Source organism: Myiozetetes cayanensis, unplaced genomic scaffold (assembly GCF_022539395.1).
Source record: "Myiozetetes cayanensis isolate MyiCay16 unplaced genomic scaffold, myiCay2020 scf4, whole genome shotgun sequence".
NCBI lineage: Eukaryota > Metazoa > Chordata > Aves > Passeriformes > Tyrannidae > Myiozetetes > Myiozetetes cayanensis.
This window is the reverse complement of record NW_026087631.1, coordinates 35,087,494-35,108,338: the sequence shown is the minus strand read 5'-3', so window position 1 is coordinate 35,108,338 and position 20,845 is coordinate 35,087,494. Positions and strand designations below refer to the sequence as shown.

Here is a 20,845-nt window from a genome sequence, read left to right as displayed (position 1 = left end):
TGAGTAACTTAAATAATATATTTTCATTCTTTACAATGCTGTAGTTAGGAGGCTACTAGGCTTTGGTTTAGATAATATAGTTTATGTAAAGTAGCGTTTATTGTTTCATACCCTTCATTATGTTTTTTAAGGGTTAAATTCCTGTGATTGACAGTTCTGCCTATCACTGTGGTCTCTAAAGAGATTTAATAGAATTAATTTCATTTGTACACACTGTACTTGAGCTATGTCCTCAGCACGATGAATGGACTCATACTGTGTGCATTTATTGTAAGTTAATAGACTTCTGATAAATTTGTGTTTATTTACCTTGTATAAAAATAAAACGTTATATGAATTAAAATATTCTGTTGTTTTTATATAGCAGCTACATTATCAGTTCCACTCTGCCTCAAATGTAACGATATATTATCCCATCTAAAAATGTCAGGTTTGCTTTGCTGCAGGAGATCAGCAGATCTGTTACCACTCCAGCAACAAGCAATCCTATTTAGACTGCTCAGATGTCAATTCAGCATAGTGCTTTTGGATCTGCAGCCTTCTGCTTTGTCAAAATAATTTTTAGTTTGGGATTCAAATATCTCTGTATTTTCTAATTTTCTGTATTGTCCAGATATTTAGCAGCAGAATAACACAGGGGAGTATCTTGTTATATCATTTCAAGTAGTTCTTTTAAATTACTAGAATAAAAATTCTGCAGTTAGATTTTGTTCTCTTTAAATACACTGCAGAGTGATGTTAGTATTGTATTAATGATGCTATTCTTAGGTGGGGAGTACAGCAGAAGTAAGTGTATTGCTTTTAGTCAACTGAATTATGTTACATTATTTCACTGAAGATTGTTTGGAAAATTGGATAAAGCTCAGATTGCTGGCATGCTTTATACAGATGAGAAAGAACAGGCTAATACTGCACCTAAATAGAGCACGAAGTAGTAGCCAGTTTGGCTGGCTGTTGAGTTTCTTTGTATAGCATTAGATTCAGATTTTCTCGGAGTGAAATTCTTTTCCAGACCGTGCAGAGATTAGAAACCCCAGACTGTAATTCATATATGCTGAATAACTGCAATGCAGAAAAGATTTCTTTTGAGAAGGTTTAGTAGCTGATCAGTGCAATATGCATATACTAGACCTCAACAAAATATTCATTAATTTAAGTATATGTATTTAAAGTTTAAAAGCATACTTTGAAATTCATCATCTGTTTTTATCATCTCATCCCAACCCCCCCTTCCTTATCGACATCATATTTCACACAATTTTTTGCTGTACTTCCTGTTTCAAATAGGAACCCCACTATGTTTTTTACAGGTGGGAAAAAAATGGGTCATTTGGTATGGAATGCCATTTTCCTGACCCTTTCTTGTTTGTAGGATTAAAGCAGAAAAACTGTATGGATGCTTAGTTTTAGATTACTGGATCTCCAGTAACACAGCCATATGTGAGGATGATTAAGTGCAGATTAAGCTTTGTAGGGAGAAGTTTTTCAAATATTTGTTCTATTTTACATACTACTGCAAGTTTTTAGTTGACCACATAGATATAATAGTACTGTTTAAATCAAGTGACAGAGTTGTGCTGCTTACAATGCTTTTTATAATAAAAAATACCAGTTTTTATCTTCTGTAAGGTACATATGTTTATAATTTAACAGTTCAGTACTCCTTCGCGCAGAGGAGTGTTCCATGGTCTCAAGTACAGCAAACTTTAATAATTTTCCATGAAAGTGTAACTGTGGCTGGTTACACTGACCTTTTAGGGTATCAGTGTAACTGTTTGCTGCCTTTAGAGCTGTGTACTCTGGGTGTTTTATTACTCTGTCGCTGATACTGACACTTCTCCATTCCCTCTCCCTTATCCAGCAGTTGCTGAGAGTGTCTTACTAATTATTGCACAAGGCTTAAATCTCTGCCGCCTGGAATGCCCTATGGGGGTGCCAAGAGCCTGATGTTTGATTGTTTGGTTGCATAACTGTGACTGTCAGCACACACCAGATCCGTGATCGCAGCTCTGGGATCAGATTCGAGTCTTGGCTCTGTCCTGTGCTGCTGCTGCTTCCAGGTCTCCTGGCTGCCCAGAGGAACAGAGAATATTTGACTGTGTGCATTTGGCACTGCTGGAGGAGTGGTGTTCTTGTGACCTGCAGCAGGGCTGCCAGGCACTGGCTATGAGGTCTGACCCTTCTGTTTTCCTCAGGCTTGAGGGAAAAAGCAGTCTTTTAGGTTAGTGGAGTATTTTTGGTGCTCTGGTGCTATCAGGGAGTCTGCTGTGCAGTTCAGAGATAACAGTGAGCTCCCAAGGTGTCCAAGGTCCAGGCACCAGAGGCTGTCCCCAGTTCACACAGCGGCACTGGAAGGTCTATCTACCTGTGGTCCAGGTGGATGGCGGGACAGTGCAAATCCTGGTGTTGTACAGCAGGGCTGCTCTGGGGACGAAGGTGTGTCATTTTTGGCAGAGGAGGGGATGGTTTGGCTCCTGTGGTATAAAGCAATGTGTCACTGGAGGAATCCCGGCACTCAAGTGCTGTTACATTTATGTTTATCTGGGTGCCCACTCATTCCTGATGTTCACCATTTTACATGCAGTGGAATAAAATTTCAAGAACTCTTAGATTTAGCTGTCTTCAGAGCCAGAGGCCTCTGACTGCCAGGCTGTTGTAATGTCTGCAGCCGGTGGAGATGCCTGATTTCACTGATTTCCTCATGGGCAGCATTTGGTAGCAGTGGAAAGTGGCACAGCAGTTCTGCAATAAAAGCCATGGCCAAGACAGACAATCTCCCCAAAATCTTACATTTTGATTGCATCCTTACTTCCTATTCCTCTATGCTGGCTGAGCTCAGAGCATCTCACAGGTCCAGGAGAACAGGTGTGGGGGTGTTTTGCACACTCTTGGCTGGTGTATGAAGTGTTGGTATCAAAAGACTGATTTCTCTGTAAACTGCATGGTGGGGATGAACACACATGTTTTGCATACACCCATTTACCCCTACTCTCAGTCTTTTTCTAGAAAGCAGCAATAAGGCAATTTGGTTACACAAAAAATTTACCTTATCTCTGCATTCTTCAGCCAGTCCATGCATATGTTGGAAATAGATGTAGATTTGGTGTGAAACTTGACAGTAGTTCATTTTTACAGCTCTTTTCTTACAGTGGCTTTAAGAATATGATTGAAAGGAAGGTGCAAAGAACCACAGAATTGTTTTTTCACATAAAAAAATGTTTTCTCATCAATTTACTTCAGTCCTGAAATACAGAGATTAATGTTACAGGTTTTAACAAAAAAAAAAGAAAAAGTAAAAAGCCCAGGGTGGTTTGATCCATATAATTACCAATCAGTGGTCTGGATCAAATGCAGAGGGGTAAAATGGGAAGTAGTATGTGCAACCTGTTGGAACAAAGTATGCTGTGTAGAGTTCAAATGTAAACTCTGTCTGCCTATCCTTCAGGTATTTGTCTGTAAATTTAAGGTTGGATGTTCAGGATTCAGTGTTAGTCATATTATTTACCACCAGAACTACATGTAGAATTGGGCGCTGTAGTATATATTTGGCTATTTTGAGCACAGAGAGGAGAATGGATCTTACTTACATTTTTAATAAAATCTCAAAATTCTTTGCACTTCTTAATTCTTCTACCTACCCTCTCATGAGGATATGGCATTAGTGAAAGGTTAAAAACCGTAAAACAAACTGGAGGAACTGGTTCACTAGATGTATGCCTTCTACTAGAGAAACACAAGTGTTAATTATTGTCTTATTCTTTTACAGTGAAATAAATGCCCGGCTTGATGCTGTGTCTGAAATTCTGCTGTCAGAATCCAACGTGTTTGGTCAGATTCAAAATCTTCTTTGTAAACTGCCAGATTTAGAGAGAGGCCTCTGCAGTGTTTTTCACAAAAAGGTATAACCATAATTACCATGGGTTATTGTTTTCTAAACAGCATCATTGTGTCCTAGAGTGTTTCCTGTGGGTTTGCATGTTTGTTTAAAAATGTTTTCTTCTTAGCAAAACTGATAAAGGGATGCAAGTTTATAAAAATTAGATTTGATAGAATCTTACTTTGTTATTAGTGATGTGCTGATAGAAGAAAGTATGCGTAGGGTTCTAGTATTCATACACTGGATTGCTAATGCTAAAAGGAAAACCATCTGTGGTACTAATGATTTAGTGGCTGGATTCAGTGAGATGAGATGGTGCAAGAGGCCCTTGTGTCATAAATTATTATTTCCCTTTAAAACACAGCATTGCATCTGTATGCTTATCTAAAATCACACTTGCAAGTGAAACCACTTGGCTTTAGTTAGCCTTTTTCAAATGAATGTTAATCTGTTTATAAATTCTGTAGTTTGGATCTCACTTCCACATTTTAATAAGAATCACTTGTAGTGAGACACTGACAATACTGAAGCAGATTATTGTGCTAATAGCACCTGTGCAGTACTTTATGTTCTTTTGTTTCACTGTTCTATTTAGAGGTTTTGTCAGCTTGTTTTAGATAAAGGAATAGGTGGGTAGAACAAGAGCCAGGCTGTAATTTTTTTGGATGGTACAGCACAAAGTTTTCCTCTCTCTGAAAATCTGAAACCCAGTTTTTTAAAGCCCTGTAGTGTTGCAGTGTTTGGCACATGGAAAAGCTTGTGTATTTCAGTGAATGGATAAAGAGGTTCAACCATAAGGTTGTGAAAAGAGGGAGTGTACACCAATTTGCCCATCCTCTAAAATTCACCATATTCACATGCTGATATTGTTTGGATTTTTTTTCCAAACAACTGCCCAGGAATTAGATAATTCACTTTTTAATGGTTAAACTCATTTCAGGTTTCATACATAATACTGTCTCTAGGGGTATATCTGTATTTCACGACATCCTGGCAGTGCTCTACTGCTACTATGTGGAGTTTTTTTGGTTTGGTTTGTTTCCTTTTGGGTTTTTTTACATTCTTTTTTTTTTTTTTATGTACTTGTTTCTTCAGGTGTCTCTTCCGGCTGTAGAGCTGCTTACCTTTCTCAGCTTTAAAGCTGATGTTTAGGTATAGCCGTGCAGAGCCCCTGGACTTTCGTGTGGTTTTTGAAATGAGGTGACAATGTAGTTTGTCATAACAACAGCCACTGTAGCATGAAGATAGGTATTTAGTGAGTCAAATGTTGGAAAGAAGCTGCAGCAGAATAATTAAAAAGAGTAAATGAGGGGGGAAAAGCTCCAAGCACACACTTTTCATTTGATGAATTATCTTCCCTTGGTGAAAAGCTGGGTTGTCATCCATTGCATCATCACTGTGGTGAGGACCTGGAGCACTGAATAATCCCTTTAGATTCTTAGGACTTTGAGGAGATGGCAGTGTCTGTGAGAGACAGGGTCTGTTTGGAATAAAGAATCAAAAGCAGAGTCTGCGAAAGTGGTTCTGGAGTCTAGACAGTTCCCTTTATGGAGCCTGAAGAAAGGTCCCTGCAAAGCAGCATCATTCAAGAACATGGAATAACTGGTCTTTATGGATTTTTTTGTGGTTTTTTTCCCACCAGTGAATGCTGCCATTTTAGTTCCCACTACAGGAGCCTTCCCAGTTCAGTTAATTCCAGATGTCCATCTCCCACATGGTCAAGTGCCCCGCAATTTCTTCCCCTTTAAGTGATCCAAACTCCTAGTGGAGCTCACTGATGGCTTAACTGAAGGAATGTGCTTGTTAATTCACTGTCAGTTGCAGGAAAAATAGGTGAATATGACAAGTGTTTCATCCTTTGGGCCCTTTAGACTTCAGTGACATTAGTATTTGAAGAGCTGTGTTTTACAAGGAGACTCCAGAGTGTACAGAGATGGCTGGGTTGTCTCAGTCATTCCAAACATTTTTTGGAATGTTTTTTATATTCAGATCAGTCACTGGAGAACTTTTATTTTGGAATGCACTTTGTGCAGTGACCTCTAGAGAAGACAGAAAACAATTAAGGCAAGACAATAGTCTGTAAGGCAAGGCATGCTTATGGGAATTCATCTGGAAAATAAGATCATTGTCTGTTTTGCTGGTCTGACTAATTTTTTTTTTTAATAAGTCTTATCTGGTACCATAACTCAACCTGGCAGTTGTTAACCTGGCCCTTCACAAATTCCCATTACCCCACACCACCAAGAACTATTGCTGATCTACCCCAGGTATAAACAGTCTGGAATTAGGACAGTATCTTTGTTGTGGGAATTAGCTTGTGCCTTGGAGGTCACAGTTCCAGCTGTAAGTTTGCCCTAGCCTGAAGAAGGACTATTGGAATGGTTGAGGAGACAAGAGCAGTATTGCTGTTGCTATGGAGAGAGGAGTTACATTCCAAGGGCTGGTGGTTCTTAGTTGGTGCAGTTCCAGCACTTGACAGTCACCAGGCAAACTGTCCTCGGTGCTCTCTGTGCAGACACAAGGGTGACTGGAGTGGAGACGTTTGAAGACTTCCTGGTAGCACTCAGAAGTTGATTTCAAAAGAAACCTGAGAGACAGAAACTTTTCAAGAGCTTTGTCTGAAGAGTTCTGGAGCTGATGCAGAATTAGGTCCTGCTGAGATGGTGTTTTAGTTCAGCCGTGCCCTCCAGAGCCTTAAGAGAACCACCAAAATTTACACCACATGCATTTCCTTCTGTGATCAGTGGCAGATATGAATGACAGGACCTCTTTTTTTATCTCAGTTGAGTGATGAGTGTTCAGCCTTGCCTTGGAGATGCAGAATGGCAAAAGAGGGTCAGTGGACAATATTTGAACAGGGTTTAAAACTATTACAGGGTAAACAAGTCATTAGTACTTTTAGAAATGTGTCCTACAGGGCCAGCCTGATGTTTCTTGCTGATTTCATGCAGTGCGTTTCAGAAAGTAAATGTTTATACAGGCTCAATTCCTAAATGTTTATCTTATTTGTACCCTTTGCTCACAAATTTGTAACCTTTGTGACTAAAGCATAGTCACCAAAGTGGACAGAAATCATCATAACAACTGATCATTAAATTTACAGAGCAGATAAAAGTGAAGCTGTTTCGCTGAAGGAGTGTGACCAGTGATCAAACCTTACCACCACATGTGCTGAAATGTCATTTCAGTTTGTTCTGCTTCTAACTTCAGCCACAGGCTCTCCCTCATTCAGAGTTCCTTACAAGCTGTTGCAGTTGGGAAAACTTGTTCAGTTCTGAATGAGTCACCAAAGCTTTGCTGCCCCTTCAGGCACCTGTGCAGAGTAAAGCAGGCAGGTGCTACAAGGGGGGGATTTGCTGTTTGACTGCCCAAGTCTCCTCAGGGCCAAAACTTCGCCCTCCAGTTTTTCAGTGAGTATTTCACTATTTCACTGGCACAGAGTCCTCAGAGGACAAGGGTGTTGCTCAGCTGCGTGCCAGGACTTAAAATCTTTCACATATGCTTGTCCAGCAGAATGATGCTGAAAACCTTCTCTGGAAGGTATGTTTGATGTTTCATTGAAGAGGGTGTGATTTCAGAGGATTCAGAGGAAAATGTTGTTTTTCTGATTTTTCTTTTATTAAATGAATACCTGTTATATATATATGTCCAAGAAATTAGTTACTATTTGTACAGAATGCTTTAGATCAATTCTTCCCATAACATCATCTTTTGTAGACATTGGCTAACATATGCCTTGTATTTTTTGCCTTTTTTTTCCCTTCTGTAATAACAGCATGCACATCTTGCATATATTGCACTTCTTAAGAATCTGCATCAGAGATATTTTTAGATTTGCAATACTAAATGTGATTTGAGCAAATTGTTCCACGTTAAGCTGATTAATATAAAGTCATAACAAGGGGAACAAAAACCTTAAAATTAAATACCTAATTTTTCTCAAATTAGAGTATGTTCTCTATACTAATAAAAGTGTCTATTGCAGCTTGAAAGGCATGATAAATGTGTGCTGCATCAACTCCCATATATATTTTTTTTATTTGAAATGCTTTTAACTTGCAGTGAGTGGTCAGTGGCTGTCAGCCCTGTACATGTGTTGGAAACATCTTCACTAATGCAAACAGGGCAGAATTGCTGTCGGTGTTGTTGAGAGGGTGTTGGATCTCTGTGATCTCTCCTGCATCCTCAGAGGCAGCCAGGCCATTTTCAGTAAACTCCTGGTTGAAACTATTGTTTGGCATCCTTGTCAACTCTGAGGTTATTTTTCTAGTGCCAGAGAAGCTATAGCTATTATTGGTGGCATCTCAAAACTACACTTCAAAAATAGCATTGAATAAGCTTGTGAGAATCTTCTGTGAATGCCAGACTGTTAATCCTGCTTTATGTAAACCATTTTTACTGTATTTTAAAAGCTTCTAATTTGTAACACAGTTGTATGCTTTTGTAAGGTTGCTTGGGACTTTAATGGAATCAGTCCTACTTTAATGGAACCCAGCTTTTCAAAGTTATTTTTATGTATCTATTCCAAGTTATCTCTTTGCTCACTGAATTATTTCTGCAGTGGAAACATTAAATTTTAGATGCAAAGTCCTGCATCTAGGACTCTCCTGGAGCCAGGGGAAACAGTAATACTCTGAATAAGCACAAAAGGAGTGTGCCCACCCCTTTCTTGGGAATGCTCTGTTTGACAAGGTTATTTGCAGTAAAGCTGAGTTTCCCTTAATCCAAAGGTGCTGTTGACCGTAGTCATAGAATCAAATAGGTTTTAATTCACTAGGTGACTGTTACAGCGTGTAGGCCATCAGAGTTGCTGTGACAAACTTCAGCATGTTCATTAAGCATCTTTTGACATATCTCATGGTAACTCTGGGGGTTATTTCAGGTGATGCTGAATTGAAATCCAGCTTTCTCTTCTTACTGAAGGTTCATGTTCATCAGCCTCATCACCCTCACTGCCAAACTCCTCAGACAGGTGTTCTCATATATTCTCAAACACTTTTCCCTTTCCCACACCTCTACATATCATGTATTAATTAAGGCCCTCTTTAATTCCTTTTTTCTTAAAGAACATTTAATAAAACCCACCCAGATATACACCACCTATTCAACAGATGTATTTCGTACTGTCCGTATTTCCTCAATCTTTTCTGGACATTGCTCTCCCATGAATCAGCCTTTGCCTCCTTGAGTACATTTTGTAGTCAAGGGAAGTCTGGCAGAATTTTATCCCTTATCTGCATCAATGCTGCTGCTGATGCCATCAGTCATACTGTATTTTACTTTGGCTTTCAGTCCAAGCCTGAGTTTATCATTTATTTAGTCTTTTAGGCCTTTCCTCTGTGCTTTGACTTCAAATTCCATTGGCAGATTTACTGCTCTATTATTTTGTTTTATTTTGTTGTCAGAGCTTTTGCAAGGTAGAAGTAAGTCCCAGATTATCAGAAAGATGATTATAAATTGCAGCAGGTGCAGAGGAAACCCAAAGTTTGCATGAGGCTGAATAATGGATGACTTATAAAGAAAGACTGAAAAACCATTTTTTTGGTTAAATTGATGATTGAAGGAGAACAGAAGGCTTAAAGGTATTTGAAGGGTGTTAACAGCAAAGAAGCAGTTGAGTAACTGCTACAAAAACCTAAAACTAGAAATATTTTGATTAATTTAATGGAAGGGAAATTTAGGCTGTCTGATAACACTTTTACATGATGCTAGTTATTGCTTTATGGATTAGTGGAAAGCACATGGTTTCTTGGAAGGTAAGAGCATACATAGTTAGAAAACTAACACAGAAAAATTGGAGCAGTTTCAGGAAACCACCTGAAGGGTCTCTTCTATCCCTAACTCAGTGGTTCTGTAAAAGAGGTGAGCTTAGGTGTTCCAGAAACATTCAGAATATAATCTCCGTGGCCTTCCTGAATGTCATGAAATACCATGGTTAAATTGCATTTTTGTTAATACTTGCTTCTGTGTTTGGGTATAGTCATTATTTGAGAGGAATAACTATAGAGTTATAGATGAGAGAATTGTCTTAGTTCTTGCATATGGGTGTGGAAAGGAAAGAGAAAGAAAAATTTACTTCTGGGTGTATACTGAAAGGATGACAAAATGAAAATGTAGATATGTTCTGTGAAATAGTGATTCACTGAAACCTACGCATTCTGTAATCAGTGTTGTATTGATCGCCACCAAATCCTGACCAGTAACTCAATTATAGACTGCTGGGGTAGGAGAGGAAAAAAATGTAGGAAGAGCAGGATGTGGCACACAAAGGGGAAATATCCTACTGCCTTCCTTGCATCCTCAGGTGAGGAAAGTAAACTAGTTTTTTCAGTGTTGTCAGTTGACTGATAGGAGAATTTCAGAAGACTAAAGGAGGAGTGTTTCTACAGATCAGTAAAATATGGAAAAATATCAGCATAATTATTTATGGACAACTTTTGTCAAACCTTATGAAAAGAAAATGTCCTGGAGTGTCACTAAATTCAGCAGTTTGAGACCATTAAGTGTCCCACAGAGCCAGGTTTCCATTTGGTTTGTAGATCTGGTGCAGCACAAATGCAAACTCAGTGCTGTACAGGCCATTTCAAAATCAGTTAACTGATTTGTAGGCGGGGCATGAGCACCTCAGGTACCTGGGGCAGCTGAGTGGGGGATTGGGAGTGTGGCAGGAGGGAAATCTATTCCTCAGGGTTGTTAACTACAAAGTCTTTCTTGAGAATGAGCTAAAGGTAACAAACTAGGCTGACACTGAAGAGCATCTGGAATCCAACAGCGAAGTGCCCGAACTACAGCACAAGTAATATTAGTGGTTTAAACAGGGACTGCTGGTTTTCTCTTTCTCTTTATTCTTTCCCTTTCTTTTTCCAAGACTCTCCCTGTCTGTGTCCCACTCTGTCTTTCCAAACCTTCTCTTGGAAGAAACACCATGGAGGTGCAAATAACACACATTCACAGGCACATGTGAACAAGGTGTGGTGCTCCTAAAGTTACTCAACCTGCTCTTTTTATTTTTGCACATTACTGCCCCTTTTTCTGCTTTTGTATGCACATCTCCCTCCAACACCAGGAGCACTGAAGATCAGCTCTTGGCTGATTCCTAACAATGTTTGTTGAGACAATTGGCATGCTTAATTATGCTTAATTAACCTCATCAATGAGCCAAGATGGTGCAGCTATGTTACTGTCCATACATGTTAAGTTGTATTTGGTCATGTTTTCAAAAAGCAAAAGAACCTCTAGGAGTTAATCAAAATACCGTACATTGGAATGATTTAGTTGTTGCTTCCCTTCTCAGTGCTCAACCCAAGAGTTCTTCCTGATAGTCAGCACCCTGTCTCGCCTGCACTTGGAAATCCAAGCTCTTGTCCCGGTCCTGCATTCCCATGTGAAATCTCCGCTATTAAAAAATGCACTGTTGGAAGTCCCAGAGCTTCTCTCCCCAGTAAAACATTATTTAAAGATCCTTAATGAAGAAGCAGCCAAGTAAGTAGAGAAAATAGATGAATATTCTGTGCCTCATAAGCTTTCTGACAAAATGTATTCAGTTATGCAAATTATGCATCTTGTTTTAGTACACGTTGGTTTTAAATTTTTTACTTTGTATATATGTACAGTATCTTTTAGTTAAAGCAAAATTGTTGTTATCTATGGCTTAAATTTCCTTTTTTTGAAGTTAAACTAGGTGAGCAAGCATTTTGCCTAGTGGTGTTTGCCTCAGGCCAAATAATTTTTTGAAAGTTTTTCATCTATTTTGGGCAACAAATTTACAGCAAAATGTGTTTTGCATTAGAATAATTTGTTTTAACATCCCTTTTTGAAGGGAGAATTAGCCTTTAGCAGAGTGGCGGCTCTGCTGTCAGGAATAAACCTTTTACTATTTTTGTGACAACTCATTAAAGCTGTCTATTGTGTCCTTTGTTGGTTCAAAAAATAAAAGGTAGAGGAAGAAGATGGACTTAATATGCATTATATTGGAGAGTGTCTTCAAGTAATTGTACTGTTTCTTTGATGAAAGATGTGGTATATAGTTTAATATATAGTTACTTTGGGGCATCACAGACTAAAAATGAACATTCACCTTATTCATAAAACATATTTTTTCTTTTCCAAACTGGGATTTAAAGTTAGATTTAAGAACTGAAGCCTAGAACTTAACTTCATTTGCTTCTGAATTAGAGAGAGATCCAAGGTGATGCTGAATTAAAATTAAATAGATTAAAGACATTGAGAAGGGCAGAAGGATTTGCTCTGCCCATTTCACAGGTGGGATTATGAGATTTCTGCTGATGTATGGTGTCCAATTATAGTTGTGGCAGTTTATGACAAAACTCACTGTATCTAAATCACACCACTGTAGACTTGAAATACCGGGGGGGGGGCGGGTTCTGTCACTGTACTGATCGTGGGTAGAATAGTATACAAAAATGGTGTAAGTAGAAAGATATCATCACTGATCTACAGATTACATATATTGTATTTGCATTCATTCAAGATGACTAAAATAACATATCTTTCAACCTTTATTTATCTCAGCTTTATGCACCAGTATTGTTTTTACTCCAAAACATTTCTTTCATAAAAATCACTAATACTACTCATATCCATACATGAGCACACACACTTGTGCAGACACTACATCACGTTAATTTTGTTATGAGGTGTGGATAAAATCCTGTAGCTGTTTTCAAAAGTATCCCTCTGCTCCAGGGCTTTTTTTATGGGGAGTTGGAGTTTTTGGGTTTGTGTTTTTTCTATTTTTAAACTGTCAACTTTAAAATTTTTTTGTAGGCATCACATAGCACTGACAGTCTTCACAATCAGCTGCTGGCTACTGGTGATCTTTTTTTTCCCCTTGCATTCCCATGGAAACGTGTCTAATTAGCACAAAATCGTTTCTAAAAATTAGTATTGTATTTTAAAATGGCATCTTTACTGTCACTTACATAATGCCAACAAAACGTAATGCAAAGCCAAAGCACAGCTTTGTGTTACCTGCCTGCTCACTGGCTCCAGTTGTAGTTTCATTCTCAGTCAAAGAGGTAGCAGAGTAAGTAGAATATTAGATTTTTTTATTACTTCTATGTTCTAATACTTTCAGTTGGCTAATTACTTGCTCTCCACATATTAGTTTTCAGGGTAATTATGTAATTAATCGGGAGAGTTTTGTGTTTGCTCTAAAATACAAAATTATATTCCAATTAACTTAGGGTTGATTGCACTGCTTTTTATGCTTTGCCTGATACTTACTAGGGTAAGTTAAATTTTTGTTATTTTGGTTGACAACCGTGTTTTTAATAGCTAGTTCAGCTCCCGAATTTTAACCATTTGAATGGCATTCTCTGTTTCAGATTTCAATCCTGAGCTGAGTTAGTGCAGCCAAAATAATTTTGTCATTTTTTTGACATTGAAACTAGAAAAAAGTAGTTTTGCATGTAGTTAAAAGTGCTTTTCTGGAAAAAACAAGGAAGAGTTTTCTCAGAGCTGCTCTGAGAAAGCCCTGATGGCATTCTGTTTTGATGAGGGCCTTGTGTGTGTGTGTGGGGGGGGTTTCTTTGCAATTCTCATTAAAATCTGCCCAAATTTGACCAAATTATAAATATGTCAAAAATCTGTGTCCATGTTATGGAGAAATTATCTAAAGCTTCATATTTAATCATGATAAAGATGTTGTCAGCACTTGGGATGTCTGTATGCAAAGTGCCTTTCTACTCATGTCATGAGTCTGGCAGCTTTTGGTAAATACGCTGTACCATGACCAAGCACCTGAAAATCTGTATTTAGAAGGGAGTAAAACTACTGTTAAAATAAATGAGAATAACAAATTAAAATAAGGACACAGCCAACAGAAACACAATCTCTGGTTTTACCATTATTTTATCTTATGCTTCTTATGGATAGGACTGGAGATAAAACGCAATTGTTCAAGGACCTTACAGACTTCCCTGTCATCAGAAAGAAAAAAGAGGACATCCAGGATGTGCTTTCTAAAATCCAATTGCATCTGCCAGACATTCGTAAACAGATTAAGAATCCTTCTGCTGAGTATGTTACAGTTTCAGGTCAAGAGGTAATATTGTATTTATTACAATATGACTGCACCCATTCTTGTCTAGAAAACAGCTTAAAAGTGAGACCTACTAGAGCTTAGTATGATGCTTGATGAGGTCATTTGACTATAATCTTTTGTCCAGCTTTAAAGAACATCTTTCTTACAGTATGACTCTTACTTGTTAAGTCAATTACTTTAGTGATTTAAATAATAGAAACTGCACACATTAGTGCAGTTGAATTTGTTTCAGTGATGCTTTGTTTTTCTCTGTATGTAAAAGCACTCACATACTTCCAGGGTTAATTTTGTGACTAGTAAGTGCTGAAATACGCTCTCAGAGGACCAGAAAGCACAGCGTGTAGTTAACTTGGAGAATGGTGGAAGGATTTGTAAGTACTGAGTAAGACTGTAATTTAAAAGATGTGAGAAAAGAGGAAAAGTATTAAAGAATGATAAATGTTGTTTAAATTCTTAGAAACAGTGCTTTGGACTGGGGCTTTTGTTTGTAGGTGCTGTGCAAGTGTGGGCAGGACATGCTCCTGCGAGCTGAGAAGTTCAGTGGTGAAAAAAGAGATGTCAGATCCTGCCAAATTTCAGTGAGGTAGCACAGCTCAGCACTGTCCTTTGGGAACTGAGAGTAGGAAGGCTGGGAAAACTCTATAGAAAACTGGGAAAAGAAAGGAGCTGGAAAATGGAATGAGAATTGAGAGCAGGGGAGAGAAATGGGTGAGGACAGAGAGGGAAGGAGCTGGAAGTGGTCCATGGAGGACTTTGGAAAGTGAGAAAAACCCAAGAGACACAGGAGGGAGCAAACAGGCACTGCTGAAGTGAGGGAGAATGTGGGAAGGTATGAATTAGAAACAGCAGCCTTTGACAAAGACCTGTTGATGATGGAGCTGAGAACAGCAAACACGAGGCCCAAGAGCTGGGCAGGTTGTCAGCAGAGATACTGAAATTCAGCGGGAAAGTGGAAAAGTGTGTTTGAGTATTGTCTGAGGGAGGAAAGAGCCAGGATTTGAAAAGTTTCTCTCAGGGAGGCTGCATTAAGAATATATGATGACAGCTGTGTGAAGGAAAGGAAAAGAGAGGAACTGATCAAAGAGAGGAAAGCATCTGAGGAGGTACAGAAATGCGGAGTTGATAGGAGGGTTAAAAACCACCAGTCAGTGCAGACATATAAGAAAGCAGGGCACAGCTCAGAAACCACTGCAGACAGAGGTGTATGTCGGTGTATTTGTAAAAGGATCTGTTATTTCCTGATATCTGGTGATGGTGTCTCACAGACACCAAAAGAGTCAACAGGGAAAGGGTCAGAGAAGATGGTCAGTGAGGAAAGGAAAGACACCAAAGGAGTAGGAGTAATGGAAAGGGAACTGTTAGAGAGGAGAAGAACACAGAATAGGAGTCTGTTTGATTTGAGCTCTTTCTTCCTCAGATCAGTGTAGTATATTCTGCTTGCATGCTGATAGATGTAGAATTCAAATGCTTCTTCACAAGAGAAGAGAAATAAGAGGTATTTCAAGACAAATATCTTGGAAGGGTTTTAGGTGAATGGAGAACTCGTCCACCATACCCTTGCTGGTTTTTTTTTGTGCCCGTGTCAGGATTGTTATTTTTGTTTGTACTTGAGGGTGATGACTGGCTATTCCAGTGAGCTGTGGAAGGTTTTATCTAAATAATATTAACTATAATGGAAAAGCTTTGTCAGACCAAGGTCTTGTGGCTTTCTGTAAATGTGGACATAGTCTGTGTTAACTTAATCTCAGCAGGAAATTCGTTTTCCAGCTGAATTCTGTGACTGGGAATACCTCAATTCTCTGATGTCCAGGGCCTCAGGCTGATGTTATAAAGATAACTGACATGAATCATATAAACTACTACAATAAACACATCACTTAAATTTCACTGCACTGAGCATCCTGCCATTACTGCTGTTTTTCCCTGTTCCTCCTTCTCTGCCCCTGAGTTGATTCAAACCTCAAGCAAGGTTCTGAAGGTACAGAAGGGTTATGTATGTCATAACCCTTGCTTTTTCAGGGGAGAAAGAACATTAACTTCTGGTCTACTCAGTCTCTTCAGGATGACTATTGTTTTGCTTTGATGCATGCAAATTTCTTGATTTATAATGATTATGATTCTCTAGCCTTCCTGACTTCCCATGATGTGTAATATTACATTTCTGTTGTTTTAGTTTCTGATAGAAGTCAAGAATTCCCATAAATCATCTGTGCCATCTGACTGGGTTATGATTAGTAGGTACGTAAAATATCTTCGAAGTTTAATATAGAAGTTTAATATAGAAGTAAAAGCAAAGTATTTTGGTACTACACTTGATTACATACACATTCTCATTGCCTCATTTGTTTATATTTGTTGGTTGGGTTTTTTTAGCTGAACCCAACTGACCACAATTGTAAATTTATTGCTTAAAAGCAAACAAAACCAAGCAGAAAAAATGGAGTGCTGAAAGCATTTGTTTTTACACAGTAGATCCTTAGAGCACTGTATTATTTACCTAACCTTTCAAAGTACATGTACTGGTGTTAAAACCATGGTCTTGATTCAGTTGTGCCTGTAGCTTGCACACGCAAGTGCTTCATAAAATTTTGATTGTTCTTATTTTATTCAGAAGGGTTAAAGTAGCTGTGCAAACATCTGTTTGTACATCTCAATAAATTCAGTTCATTTAAAATGTCATTTTACTTACTCATACAGACAGGCATTTCTTGCTGTAGTACTTGGTGCTGCATAAGCATGATTTTAGATAGTTTTGGGTACTTTTCCAGCAGGTGAAACAGAGATGGCCTGAATTATATAGTCGACTTCCCCCCCCCCAGTAATTTGATTTATGATTTAAGTGGGTTGAATACCTTAAAGTTATAATGTCCATGTAAATGCTGAATTTTCTACAAGACCCAGTTTGTAATATGCGAGCACAGACATCACAGGTGAACTCTGAAGGGATGTTCTATTCACTTACGCAAGAGTTCAGTATTAAAAGTGCAGAGATTAGACAGAATTAACAAGGTGAACGAATTGCAGCTAATCTGGATTCTGTAAAACAATGCCTGGGTACCCCAAAGTAAGTCTTTAATGAAAATACATAAATAAATACCAAGTGCCGCAAGTGGAAACTAGCAAGGCAGTCTGTATTTACAAAGTTCCTTTCAGGCTTGTCACAAAGTTTTCCTTTTTAAAGTGATTTTTTTTTGTGTGTGTAGTTCATTGTATATGCAACCAGCCACAAAAAAGTCATCCATTTAGGCAGTGTTTTGTGAGTAGAGTTTTGTGAAATATGTAATATTTTGATGATACATGCCACGTTGTGCAAAACATTTCAGAAGCCTTCTGAGTGGCTCAGTAACTGACCACTTTATTCCCAATAAATACCAGTGAATCAATAGGGTTTGGTACCACAACAGAAATACTTTTTTTTTTTTTTTAATCATCCATTTTCAAGGCTCCCAATAAGACAAATAGTCCAATTTTGCATGTAGATGGTGTAGCTGATTGCTTGGTGACCTTGATTTCCTGTTTGGCTTCTCTCTCCCTTCCAGCACAAAAACTGTGAGCCGCTTCCACTCCCCATTTATCATAGAAAATTATAGGCATCTGAATCAGCTCCAGGAGAAGCTCGTCCTTGACTGCAGTGCTGAGTGGCTGAACTTCTTAGAGTGAGTTTGCAAAACACAGCCCGTCCTCATCATTGTATTTGGTTTGGGGTTTGCTGTAAGAGGAGAAAAAAGAAAGATGTTTATCTTGAAAAGAAGTTCATAATTACATTGTCCACAACAACCTTACAGGTAGTCAACTTAAAGCATTTGAAGGCAGGACCTTGAAATCTGAGTCCTGGGACCAGCAGTGATACCTCTGCATTTTAACATTCTAATGAAAATACACTTTTAATTATGTAAGGTGTCTCTCAAAGTTTGAAAACTAATATCACCCAAGATATTAATTTTATTAAGATAAAAATAATAAAAATATTAATCAAATATAAAAATAAATTAATATTAATTATTTTGAATATAAAAGTACAGCTGGCATAGTGAAACTGAATCTAGTAGTTTTATTGTTGAAGTAGTAGTACAAAGTGGTTTTATTGTATTATTTATTAATATTATAGAGTATTTTTATTAATAATTATCTTTTTTACGCTGTCCTGAGATTGATTATGATTATTTGTTAGAAAACAGTGGGAGTTTTATTGTCCCTCACATCTGGCACATCTGTTTGTCTGAGGTCAGAGTTTTCAATGGTGTTATTTGACTATTTGGCCAAAGGATCTTTAAAATGGGAGTTTAAAAAATATTTCTGGAACTTCTGAATGCCTTTAATTTTTCAGTTGTCCAGTTATCTGTTATTTTTTTACTTCCATGAGTTGCAGAGCTGGTGAAATTGCTCCTCTTGTCATGCAGTGAGTTTGCAAAAGCTTAGCAAGTCCTGTCTGAAGTTGTTTCACTGGATTTGCCCCATAGTGGAAACCCAGCAATTCTCTAAATTTGGTAGAAACTAAAAAAACATTCCAATTCACACTTCTCCGAGTGTATTTCCTGTGCAGTGCTATAGTCCTCTTCACGTTCCCTTGGCTGTTTTCAATGTTGTATAATAGCAGACAACAAGGAAAGACCTGGGTGTAGGAAAGTGCTCTCCTTTCCCACTCCTCCATTCATTTATGTCTTTGTTTATTAAACTTTGCTTCCCTGCTGGTTTTATATTCTATACTGTACCTTTGAGACTAGGAGAGGGGGAAAAAACAAATTCTTGAGGATGAACAGAATGAACTTTACTGAAAACTCTGTTCCCCTGGTAATGTCATTATTGTGCTGGGGAAGGAATACATAAAATGAAAATTAATTCTTGAATTTTCTGTTGTAGATACCATACTTTTTTGAAATTGTAGACAGCTCCTGTGTCAGACACTCTTAGTTTGGTTCTTTTCTGATTGTAATTTACGGTTGAAGTTGAACCAGCAATTGGGATTCAGTTGCCACTGTGATAAATTGTGGCATTTTTACGGACCTCATTGAAGCAACTGCTGACCTTAATATGCTACGTAATGAATTTAATTTTTGTCTGATTTTTTTGCACTTAAAAATAATTCATTGTTAGTATGTCGTAAAGTCCATCTTGATTGTGTCCTCCTGTTGTAGTCTAAATCACTGCTGGGAGATTTGAATTCAGAGTGATTTAGCAATCACAGTGAAGTGAAGAACTTGCATGGGGTGTATTTTGACAATCCTTCTGTATCTGTGCAGAATTATTTTTTTTCCCTTTTCTTCTGTTACTTTTCCCTGTTTTGGTACAGCCATTTCAGTGAACATTATCACCCTGTGTCTAAAGCTATTGGTCACCTAGCAACTGTCGACTGCTTGTTCTCTCTGGCCCAGGTGGCTAAACAAGGAGACTACTGCAGGTAATCAATTTTTAATTTTTATTTGGGATTTGTTTAGGGAATTATAAGAGGGTATTTAAAATAGATTAGATTTTAATATGTGTACTATGATAAAATGCATTATTAAAACTGTTTACTGTAGTTTCAACTTAATCTGATTTTGCAAAACAACACTTCTGGGCAAAACACAAATCTGTAAACATTGTAGTTCAAATTTTACATGTTATGTCAGATTAACAAATCAACAAACAAATTATGCTTATTTTTTGACCTGAGTCTAGTGGATGATATCTCACTTATATATAAATGAATGTTGGACTTTGCATGAACTTCTCTTTATCCTTTTTTTTTTCTCAGCAAGGTCTGAATTTATAATATCTTTCTAATACCTACGTTTCTCAGGTATTTGAGGTTTGTTTCAGTGATGTATTTCAGATAAATAATAGGTAAATATTAGTTCCAGCTTTCAGAGGAGAGAGAGTGCCTCACCTGGGATCAGGGGTTCTGAGCTGTGCACTTGCCCTTGCCCAAGACCCACACGTAGACAGGCAAATGAAGAGAACTCAATTTACATGTACTTCTGCTGTTATATGTCTTTAAACATAATATTGATCACCTCTGGACTCCTGGGATTATGTGTGCCTCTGTTAAAATCTCTTTGAAAGTAATTGCTCACTTACTTCTGTATACTCAAATGAGAAAACAAACTGAAGTCTGATTAATTCATTATGCCCGGGTTTAAATAATTAACTGAATTTTAGAGTGGCTTAGAGCTTATAAACTGGCTGGAAGGAGACTTGTCTGTGAAACTTCAGCTGTAGGGAAGGTGTCACTAATTAATTTTGGAGGGCTGCTGAAGGAAAGATTAGGACTGTAATATTAAGGAATTAAGGAATGTTTTTTGTTTCAGTGAGGATTGTTTCCTATAGCCCAGCCTGAGGTAGGTGAGTGAGCCAGGTTAGAAGCACAGGTGCTCTGCACAGCTGTGGGGGAGAGCCTCTCACAGTCCAAAGGCATTTGAGGATCCCTGGGTTGGGACACTCTCCCTTTACACAGATGATTTACAGCATCAGGGCTCTCAGGCATCAGTGTTAGAGACATAAAGGTAATGGTGTTTGTAGTCCAGAGACCATCATCTAATGTTTGGGTGTCCACTCTCCAGGCTGTGAGTGGTTTAAGGGATGCTGTTGAAAAGGTGGTGCAAGGCCCCAGTCTGTCTATATATTGGTTTCATCTCAGCTATACAACTGCTGGGAAAAAACCCATCATTATCAGTTTGCACTTCTTTCCTCAGTGCTTTGTGTTTCTAATATGGCATTTATTTCATCTCTTTTTTTCCTTCTAAATTGCATCCTCTTTTTCTCAGGGCTCCTGCCCCTTTCCCTATAAGTTGCTGCTCTTATTTCAGAGTGCTTGTACTTCTGGGTTAGGAAAATGTTGCTGAGACATGGAACTGCATTTACATCTCCACTGAGTGCTGCAATTCAGTTTACAATGGAAAAGAAAAAGTAGGTTGCAGAGAACA

At 38.1% G+C, this 20,845-nt stretch overlaps 1 protein-coding gene across 2 annotated transcripts in view; it reads left to right on the top strand.

The window, feature by feature from the left end:
- Nucleotides 1-20,845, top strand: part of MSH3 (mutS homolog 3) — a 97,415-nt gene that overhangs the window by 49,979 nt on the left and 26,591 nt on the right. Inside the window, exons 13-18 of one of the 2 annotated variants that reach the window (XM_050329713.1) lie at nucleotides 3,767-3,899; nucleotides 11,172-11,359; nucleotides 13,775-13,943; nucleotides 16,117-16,181; nucleotides 17,483-17,599; nucleotides 19,234-19,341. In XM_050329713.1, the coding sequence (XP_050185670.1) occupies nucleotides 3,767-3,899; nucleotides 11,172-11,359; nucleotides 13,775-13,943; nucleotides 16,117-16,181; nucleotides 17,483-17,599; nucleotides 19,234-19,341 (780 nt within the window). The remainder of the gene's footprint in view (nucleotides 1-3,766; nucleotides 3,900-11,171; nucleotides 11,360-13,774; nucleotides 13,944-16,116; nucleotides 16,182-17,482; nucleotides 17,600-19,233; nucleotides 19,342-20,845) is intronic. The other variant, XM_050329714.1, reaches the window with a different exon arrangement.